At 43.3% G+C, this 10,533-nt stretch overlaps 1 protein-coding gene across 1 annotated transcript; it reads right to left on the minus strand.

Annotated features, from left to right (window-relative positions):
* Positions 1 to 9,690: 9,690 nt before the first annotated feature.
* LOC133910778 ((+)-piperitol/(+)-sesamin synthase CYP81Q2-like) lies at positions 9,691 to 10,533 on the minus strand. The gene is made up of 2 exons (XM_062353050.1): positions 10,034 to 10,533; positions 9,691 to 9,866 (listed from the first exon to the last, which is right to left on the minus strand). Exons 1-2 carry the CDS (start codon positions 10,485 to 10,487, stop codon positions 9,691 to 9,693), a joined length of 630 nt encoding a protein of 209 aa, XP_062209034.1. The 5' UTR covers positions 10,488 to 10,533.

The raw sequence follows: 10,533 nt of genomic DNA on the forward strand, positions 1-10,533 counted from the left end.
AGGCTGCATATATACACACCACGATCCAATCATTGACTTGGATCTACAATTTTGCACACGCAATTGCTGACGTCTGGAGAGGATGGTTCGTGTGGCTCAGGTACGCACGATATTTGTTCGAGAGATGCTCGTGGATGCGTTTGTTCGGCCTGGTTGCGTCTTCCTGGAGGCCGCCATCGCGGTTCTCAGCTTCTTCCTGGGCTCGCAAAGGCCAACTCGCACTGCGAGATGTGCACGGACGACTTGGGAAACAAGAAACTCGATCGGTGAGGAAGGCACAACTAGCCGCCAGCAGAATTGTTTAGTTGATTGTCCGGTGAGCGTGTAGCCAGAATTCGGCCACGATTATAGAGCCAAGGACTAGCGATATAAAACTATCATTAAGACCCAAGAGTGAGGTGAGAGGGGCGGGGTTCGATCGCCGTCATGGTCTTCAAAGAAGGCCGGATCAAGCGACTTTCTTGTAAAAAAAACTGAAGTACAAATATGCAATTGAGATGGTACCTAAAACTCCGCGTATAAAGGTACAATGATTGGTTCCCAAGACCCGGGGTCAGCAATATTATATATGCCATCAGAATTAAATATAGTATGGGAATCATTTTGCTCGGCATTAGTATTAGTAGCTCCGGTTCCTATCCTATCATGTTCCGAAGAAAATTGGTTGGATCGTATAGTAGGGAGATGCAATACATATTTGCATATTTCACTGTGCCAAAAATTCAAGTGATCCTATTTCCTAGTTGCTAAATCTATGAGCCCAGATTCAACTAGCAAGGTGGGCCCATACTTGTGTGGCTAGACTTGCTACAGATTTGTAATATTGATATTTTGTAAGTTGGCTACTTTAGTGTTCTTTTACACATATTATTTTTCTTTTAACACAACCCCTTCCCCCAAAAAACTAACTCCTCCTATGTCTCCCTCCCACCACACTGCCGGTCTCAAACACGCCTCCCTCAATGACACCTTTCAGCGCACCTCTAGTGCCTATGAGGTCCGCCAAATTCATCCCCCACACCCCTTGCCATCCTCGTCATGCTCGCCCCGTTCTTCTTCATCTCCGACATGGCGCCCCCATGCCATGCATCCTTCATCATCTTTGGCGGCATTAAACTAGCCTTTGCCCCCACTATCTCCTATTGTTGCTCAGCTTTTCTCGACCCTAGCGCCCACCGCCCTACTCCCACCCGCATCTCTGGCAACATTGGCACCGCTTCACTGCCCCACCATCTTCACCTTCCACTGCCGGTCTGTCACCACCGGCGACCTCCCTTTAGATTTGGGGGCTCGGTGAACCCCTATGATATGGAATAGAAACTTCTCGTAACTAGGGAGCTTATCATAAACATTATTGACGAGGGGGTTTATTCGATCTATAAGCAAAAAGGATATGACGATGAGTAGTATAAAACTATCATATATGACTATCTTATACATGTACGAATGTTCTAGGATTTCCTGAATTCTCAAAGCATACAACTATATCCGGGAAATGAGTCCCTGGATATATGGATGCAAGAGCCAGGATATCCTTGAAGCAATGAAATATACCCCGTAAGTTTAAGGACGACAGAATCCTACTTGAAGAAGATTCCGAAGGCTACATGACAATCCATATATGTGTATATATAGAGATAGATAGATAGATAGATAGATAGATACATATATATGAAGCCAAGGACCCTGCAAGGGGGAAGGGGTGGGCAAGAGACAACAAGCGCTAGATGATTTGTAACGAGCCACAAGCCTTCTGTAATCACGATCTATATCAACATCTTACCAACACTACACATGAGGAGCCTTTGACTAGGTTTAGATCACATATAGGCTAGCCAAGATCCTCTTGTAATATGTCTCGAAGATCAATATAAGAACACATAACATAGCGCTATTATCCTTCGAAAGGTCTGAACCTGTATAAATCTCTGTCTTCTGGTGCTCGATTCGGTAAGAGAAAGTATCCCTACTTTAATCATGTATTTGTAAGATTTGCAGTCTACTAACCATTGATGGAATATATAGTAGATGATGATTAACCATGATTGTAAATGTCATACTCCCTCCGATCATAAATACTTATCATTTTTGACTTTTTACAGTCTTCAATATGCAATTTTTGACTATTGTTTTATATTAGAATATAGTTATAGTACTTGATAAAAATATAATATTATGAAAGTATTTTTAAGACAAATTTACACATTTGATTTTTATGTTTTTAATTAAATTATAAAAGTTATTAACTGTTAAAGTTTTAAATTTTTTATCAATTCTTAATTAAAATGATAATTATTTATAATTAGAGGGAGTAGCTATTTTGTCAGCCAAATCATGATCTCCGCCAACTTCTATTCCGGTACACGCTAAGCCAAATTCCGAACCAATTAAATGCCTATGCGGGCCGCGAGGCTAGGCTACCAAACACGTGCGGAGCGTTGAAGGTACTCCAAGGTTACCATTTTGTAGGCATGCTTGACGATTAGCACCTCTACATCCTTTTCTTTGGCTTACAGCTAGAGAGAAGCCCACATAATTGCACAGCTAGTATAAAAAAATCCAACAATGTATGTACATTGTATCATTAAGGCCTTATCATCACTTTATGCTTGATCTTACTATTAGTCTTTTTTACCACTACTATGTCTACTCCTTCGAACATTAGTTTATCATAATAATATTTTCATTTATTCGGACAATATGTCATCATTTTTTTCTCTACTTCATGTAGATTTTGCTCCGTGTGCACTTATTATTGTTTTTCTATTCCAATTAAATAAATTTTGTTTAGGTTTGGAGGTAATGTTCCATCATCAGCGCAGTCTGCGGACTATATCTTTCCCCGTCGCCTTCCTAACACCACGACCTTAGCTATATAGTTCAAGCCCAATGCAGCGGAGCCCGTATCCTTCTATATAATTTCCTACTTTACATATCAATGGCTTCGTTAGCATTACTTGTTGCTAGAGGTTGTGATTCCACCATCAGTAATCGATATATCCACCGACATCAAAAGAGGCAAGGACCAATATCGGCGAGATACATTCGATGTTGTACCTGATGTATTTTCCCATATTGGTCCTTGTCTCTGTTGACGTCAGTGGTCATATCGATCACTGGGCTTCTCTTTTTCATCGCATCCATCTCTTTCATCCGCCATTGGATATGCAGTCCGAGCTTCATTTCCTACTTCAACACCATTAAGCTTGTTGTTAGCTTTAGCGTTAATGTCCTCCTACCCGACTCCACACCCATCCCCTTCTATTGTTGTAGAGCAGGCAACAACGTCAAACAGTTGAACCGCTAGCCCGTCTACGTCGTCTGGGAGGGAGAGATAGTTTAATAATGGTAGAGATGGACAATAGAGAAGTAGGTATAGGGGTATTTTTGGTTTAATTTTTCATAATGGTAATAGTGAATAATTTATAAATATGTATAGGGATATTTTGTTTTCTTTCAACTCATATTAACATTGTAATATCCAGGCCTTGAGAGCGAAGGAGGATGTTTTATAATACATCTTGAGTAGTTGAAGTATCTAGACATGTAGGCAAGCATTGCTCAATAGTACAAAATCATATCGGCACAACTTCGAGGGACATGGACTCGAACTATGATGATAGCTGGGATGGAAATCCTACCCATGGGTACCGCTCCTGTAACATCTCAAATTTTAGCATATAGATTATAGCAAAATTCATTATTTTTTAATTTTTTTTCTAATTATTAAAACAACTTAAAAGTAAGGGAATAAATATTTGAATAGATATATACTTGTATGTATATATTTAATATATTATTTTGGCTAAGTATTTCAAAGAGCACCAAAATTAATTCTAAATTAATCCTTGCAACAAATTATATTCTATGCATTTTGGTTTATTGATTTGAAATTGAATGTCTCAAATTCAAATCTATTTCTTAGATTTAATCCAGCTGAAATCCAAAATTTAATTCAAATATTTTGAATTCAAATCCTCTCCCAAAGCCAGAGTTTCAAATCCACATCCCAATTCAAATACTCTTAATTGAATTTATGCCAAATCCAAATCTATTCCAAATCCAAATTCAAAATTTCCTTTTAAATTTAATCCCAAAACCATTTCCTTTTTCTTTTCTTCTCTCCAGGCTTCCCTTTTTCCTTTTCCTCCTCCGCGCGGCCCATCTCCTTCTCTTCTCTCTCTGTGTTCCGACCCACGACAGACCGACCCAGCTCACCTCTCCGCTCCTCCGCGTGCCCCTGGACCGCGATGCCTCCCCGACCTAGCTGGCACGCCAGCCTAGCGCGCCAACACGCCATGCCGCCCCACTCTCCTCTCACCGCCACGCGGACCCCATGCCCAGACCCTTCCTCCTCCTCTAGCTCACGTTCTCTGAGTCGCTGCAGTCATCGTTTTCTCTCCTCACCATTAAGGCAACGAAGGCTTCCGTGCACCTCTCCGACACTCTTTCCGCGCTCTCGCTCTCTCTCCCTCTCCCTCTCTTTGGCAGAACACGCGCTAGTCGTGTTAGCCAACACCGCGACGTGATTGGCCAGTGGCCGAGCAGCCATGCCTTGCACGAAACCCGGGCAAAAGCCGCGTCGTCGTCGTCTTGTTCATTTGGAGACCGAAGCTGCACCGCCTATACTTTTCCTCCCTCTCCCTTCTTCTATAAGATGGAGACTCGGCCCCTTTTTTCCTCTTTTACCCTTGCGCCTACATCGCCGAATTCACCTCTGATATCATCACGCCACGTTGCCGTCGCCTTCCACACTTCGACCCTCATCGCTTTGTGCCAGTGGCTGAGTACGAAATGGAAGCCGAGGGACGAATTGACACCGTGGAGCCAAGCCGGGCTCACCAATAGTACCATCATGAGTCTTCACCGTCGGCCACCTTTTCTCCCCCACCCGGGCACCGGTGAGCCTCCACCTTTTCTCCCTCCCTCCTTCTCGGTGGCATGCTAAGGTAGGTAGAGCCCTCCCTCCCTTGGCCAGTGGCCATGCGTGCCACGGCACCTCTCACCGCTGGCACGCACATCCTCTCTGTGTGAGCCTGCCTTCGTGCCGAGGAGTCCCAGGAACACTGGGCTCCTTTTTCGTGCAGGTGAATTGCGCCAAACTCAGGGGAGGCTCTGCCCAAAGTTTGTGCCACCACCATGGCCATCTCCGGCCGTCAACTAGGCCCGCCATGGTGACCGGTTGCTGTCGTTGACCACCCTAAACGAGTTTGCAAGCCCACGTAGACCACCAGCCCCTAACCCTTGACCCAAGCCGTTGTCTCCTGCGCAACTTCGGTGAGGCCTCTATCGGGCACCACTGTGTTCGTCCTCTGTGCGGCACGGCGTGAGCCAGACGGGTCGACGCCCAGGTCCACTTGATCGGTGCATCGTGGACTAGCTCCACACAGCCCTTTAGTCCACAACACAATGAACTCGGTTCGTGGTACAATACGGACCGGTTGGTAGCAAGCCGCCATGGGCTCGACCCACTTCCTAGGCCTGCTCCTTCCCTCGGGCTGGCCTATTTTTCTTAGCCCAGCCCAGCTAGCACTATGTAGTAGGGCCCACAGGGCCCTGTATAGTGGGTCCCACCAGCACTATGTAGTGGAACCAACCAGTTACTGATTAGTGGGACTCACCTACGGGGCCCACCTATAAATAGGTCCTTTTATTTTGTCCTCAACTTAATTTTATATTAAATCTTCTAGGAGTTATAACTTCTCCGTCTGATTTTGATTCCGACGATTCTTTCATTTAAATTCATCTAAATTTGAGATCTATCTTTCTGTCTCAGTGTGATATCTATTAGAGCTCATTTGGTTTTTCATTTGATACTATTTGATTCTTCACTAGTATAAGCCATCGTTAATCGTAATCGTGTTTGTAGAACTGGAGAAATTCGCGAAGGAACCAGAGAACCCTGACTTCGACCAAGGTTTAGAAGAAGACTTAAGAAAAGACAAGTTCTATCTTATTGATCATTTTGAGCCTGTGTTTTCAATAAACTAATTTGACTTATCATCGCATGTGCTATGTATTGTATTATTTCAACTATCCACAGTAGTTAAATCCTATAAAACAATTGACAGCCTTAAAATGTCATTATCCAGAATATATATTACCCTAGAATTTACCTATCATTATCTATATTAACATCAGGCAACGCCTTGTTATCTAGAATGCTTAGGATGGAATACATATCTTCGAAGATGTCACTATGGAATACATCTCTTCAGAGATGTCGCTTCAGTGATCAATCAATTCAACTCATATGCTATGAATTTGATGATTGTGAAATCCTTGATGTCGTATGAGATATAGCGGTTGATGTGTAAAATAGGTGAAAACTGTTTTAGCAGGGGTAAGTGGAGTAGTCCTCCTATAAGAATACTCTTGGGGTCTTAAGTTACCTTTATGATATTCATTGCCAACTGAAGATGTTTGCCTCGACTGTATAAGTATCGGATCATTGCGTCGTCGTGCTAAGCAACCTGGTGCAATCATACGTTATGTATGAGCATAACTTGACTTTTCTATTTTTGACTAAGCTGGAGATTTTACTAGGAGGTCAAGGGATGCAACGAGAACCCAAGCGTCTGTCAGTTGCTCTATGTATGTGTTTCTGACCCAACCACACTATGATGGTTAATGGGGGAGTGCACTTTATACGAGACCTAGAACATTTGGGATATCTTGGTACAGTGTACAATCTCTGCAGAGTGTAAATCTATTCGAATAGCCGTATCTACGGTCATGGACATACAAAGCAATGATCTCATTGGTTAGACTTGGGGCATATGTATTTTTGATGGGTGAGTGTGTGGACTAGATATCCGTATAATGAGTTTGTTGGCTCAACCTGTCAGGAGCTGTGTGATACTAAAGATACAACAGACATATTGATAGAGACTGTGGAGTGAGATATAGCCCCTCTTTAAACTATTTCAAAGTTAACAGTAGATAATATAACAGGATATCTATATAAACTGCTTTGCGCTTAAAACTAAACTATAAATTCTTATCTTTGAGTTATCCTTTATACATCTATCAAACTCTTGCAATAGTATATGATTTGTTGAGTACCTTCCGTACTCATTCTTGCTATCATTCAGATGAGGAAACAGATACCGACTTCGTTGGAGATGAAGGTGCGAATCAAAAGTAGATTAGTGGTCGTGTTCGCACCCTAGCTGTCTGTGGCTTTAGGTTGTTGTTCTGTTGTGCTTTTATTGCCTTGTTGGCCAGGCTTGTAATATGCTCTATGGTTTAAGACTTTTGTATTTTTGTAACCTTAATACTTTTATATACGATATATGATTATGATGTCACAGTTGTTGTACTGTGCATATCAGCTACATGATCCAGTGACTAATACAGAAGGCATAGAAGATCCCAGAAAAAGGGTCTCACAGCGCCCGATATGCATGGGCATGGGTCTGAGATTTCACCAATGCGCATGGAAAGTCAGGTAACTGTGAAGTCACGGGTTAGGCACGACTAGTCAGGTACCACGAAGTCATGGGTCAGATATGGATATTACAATCCGCCTACGGGTATACCCATGAAGCACACCCCAATAGTCTAGCCCAATTACCTCGGGCTCTACCTAGTCCATCTAACTTTAAGTCTCTAACCCTAGATCTTCCCTCAGGCAGTTTGAAGTAAGGCACCCTAACCCCAAGCCGCATACGTACACCCCCACGCCGTAGCACACCGAGCCTCGCTCCAACCCCATCCGACCACCGCATCTCCTTACCCCAGTCCATCGCCATTCTGCCCCACCCCCAGTTGATCGCCGCCACATCCCTAGCCACAGATCCATCCGGTTCTGGTGAGTTTGATTCCCTGATATCTCTCTCTCTCTTTCTCTTGTGTTCGATCTGATTATAGTCCTTCGTTGAAAGGCTTGTCCGCATGATAATCGATCACAGATATGCGAGTGCTTCATTTGCTCATCAAGTTAGATAGGGTGTGCGTCAAGCATGGATACAAAAGGCAAGGGGATGAGCATCAAGGATGTGAATGCTTCTGTTCTTATTGTAGGTCGTATACCCACATGCAACCTGTGTTTTCGGGTACTCAATAGGTATGGGCATAGGTACAAAATTCTTACCGTCACCTTCGCGAGCATAGATCGGATAACCCGATTCAAGTTTCGCATCAGGTACAAATCTACTTCGACATACCTGATCTGACCCATTGCTATTTAACTAGTTATGCGAAGATTGAATTTCGCAGAAAATTTATACGTGTGCTGTACTCTTGGTACCATTGATTATTAATCGAGAGGTACTAAAAGGTGGTGCCTCAGATACTAAATTTTTTAACCTTGGTAACTAGGGATCTGATTCCCAATTTACCACGGGGAATTCCCCCATTAGAGGATGGGGATGGGGAGATTTCGTCCCCTGCAAACTCATATAGGGACGGGGATGGGAAGATGCTTCCCGTCCCCGCTCCCCGCTATATCCCTGATATCACATATATACATATTTTTTTTAGTATATAAATGTACAAACATTACATTACGTAGAGTAAATAATATATTACTCTTATTCTTTTTTGTTTAACCTACGATATTTAATCAATCTTGTATTAATTACCCTCGTATACATCAATAAATTACTTATTTATACAACGTGCATATTATTAATATATAAAAATAATCAAATATCATTCAATTTTACATCCTCATTAGGGACCCGATCCCCACAAATTCCCCGCGGGGATGGTGATAAGAGAAATCTTCCCCCCGATAGCTAAATGGGGACGGGGATAGGGAAGCATTCCCCGTAAAAATTAGCCCCGTTACCATCCCTATTGGTAACAAACTCAAGTTATACCTTTTTTACCTCTTGATACTTTTTCAAGGACCATAAAAATGCTCGTGGTGTATACCTACCTCTATGCCACTTCTATGTTCTCATCTATCATCTATGGCTCCTTTTGGAACTAATATCCAGTGTATAGCCACTAATTTAACAACACGGATTTCTCATTTGTCCAAGCGAACGCTCGTACTATCCATATTGTTAAATTGGTTTTAACTTCAAAGCTTTGTCATGTGAGGTCGAGAAGATGAAAAAGGTCCTGCCTATGCATCTACACAAAGGAAAAATCAACCGCTTTGAAACCTAGCCTCGAAGTATAAGTTGCACTCGTGGCCTCAACAAGTGATCGGAATTCGGAAGTACTAAAAACATTGCAAGACTGAATTTGCACTTTAGTGACACCTTGGGCAGCCAAGAACAAAAATTACAGAACTGCCAGGCAACATATCTGAAACAACATATCAAGCCCCACTTCTTTGATGCTTGAAAGCAACATTGACTCGCCTTTATTTTTCACTCCACTGAAAAACTCGAGTCTGTACTATATTGAAAGCAGCAGCAGTGAAAGCCAACAATCCATTCAAATCGAGTCTGTACCAGCTATTTTAATTTCGTTTTACAATTTTTATTTTCCTTTTAGTAGTGAAAAGACCGAAATTCGTAAAATTTCGATAAAATTTGGATCATTTTTCCTTCTTCTGCTATGTGAGCCCCACATGTCAGTGTAAAAGATTCTAGAATTAAATATTTTGTTCTCCTCGAAAATTCCCAAAATTCGTAAAAAATAGTCAAAATTCGGTGAATTAATATTATAAGCGTACATGGATAATGCTTTTATTAACGAAAGCATGCTTATTATACGTAGCCGCCACAAATATCAACGATTCAACGTCGAATCAAGCTTTCTCCCATTCATAACGAACATACTAACTTGATAACTAAATGCCAGCTTCTCAAGCACATGACCCATAGCTTGGCGTGGCTTGCACATGGCCTCAAGAGGAACAACCCTCGGGAGTGTGATCCCGGCCGCTTCAGTCATGTCAACCTTGCACCACCAGTAAAAGAAAATTATATAAGATTCTTCATCGAAACACTTCTATAAAATTCTGATTCATACCGTTCTTCTCTGATCCAACAACTAAGTATATACAACTGAGAAAAATAATAGAAACACGTGACATAAACAAGAGAGAATGTTTCTGTGAGACCAAATCTTCTACCGCCGATCGTATCCCAATCGAAGCACTGGATCAACATCCCCAGGACCAGCCCCACCGTCCGCACCGCGAGCGTCTCCCCGGGACAACTCCACCGTCCCATCCAGAACGGTATCATGAACGACCGTTCGGGCTTGCCATTTTCGAACCTCTCCGGCTTGAACGCGGTCGGGTCCGGCCATACCGCCGGGTCCCTCTGGATGGCGTACATGTTGACGAGCAGCATGGTTCCGCTCGGGACGTGGTAGCCGCCGGTCGTGCAGTCCGCGATGGGCTCGTGCGGCACAAGCATCGGCGCGGCAGGGTACAGGCGGAGGGCCTCGCTGACGATGCACTGGAGGTAGCGGAGGCGCAGCACGTCCTCGGAGCCGATCAGGCGGGAGTTCCCCACGGACGCGTCTATTTCCGCCTGCGCTTTCTTCACGACCTCGGGGTGGTTTAGCAGCAGAGCCATAGCCCATTCGGCCGTCGTCGCCGTGGTCTCCGTTCCGGCACTGAAC

Source organism: Phragmites australis, chromosome 3 (assembly GCF_958298935.1).
Source record: "Phragmites australis chromosome 3, lpPhrAust1.1, whole genome shotgun sequence".
In the NCBI taxonomy this organism is placed as follows: domain Eukaryota; kingdom Viridiplantae; phylum Streptophyta; class Magnoliopsida; order Poales; family Poaceae; genus Phragmites; species Phragmites australis.

Bases quoted from the DNA above. Each gene is read 5' to 3' on its own strand.
- LOC133910778 (XM_062353050.1), bottom strand. From the start codon at position 10,487: ATGGCTCTGCTGCTAAACCACCCCGAGGTCGTGAAGAAAGCGCAGGCG. The intron at 9,867-10,033 runs GAAGATTTGGTC...TTTACTGGTGGT, and splicing joins TTGGGATACGATCGGCGGTA to GCAAGGTTGACATGACTGAA.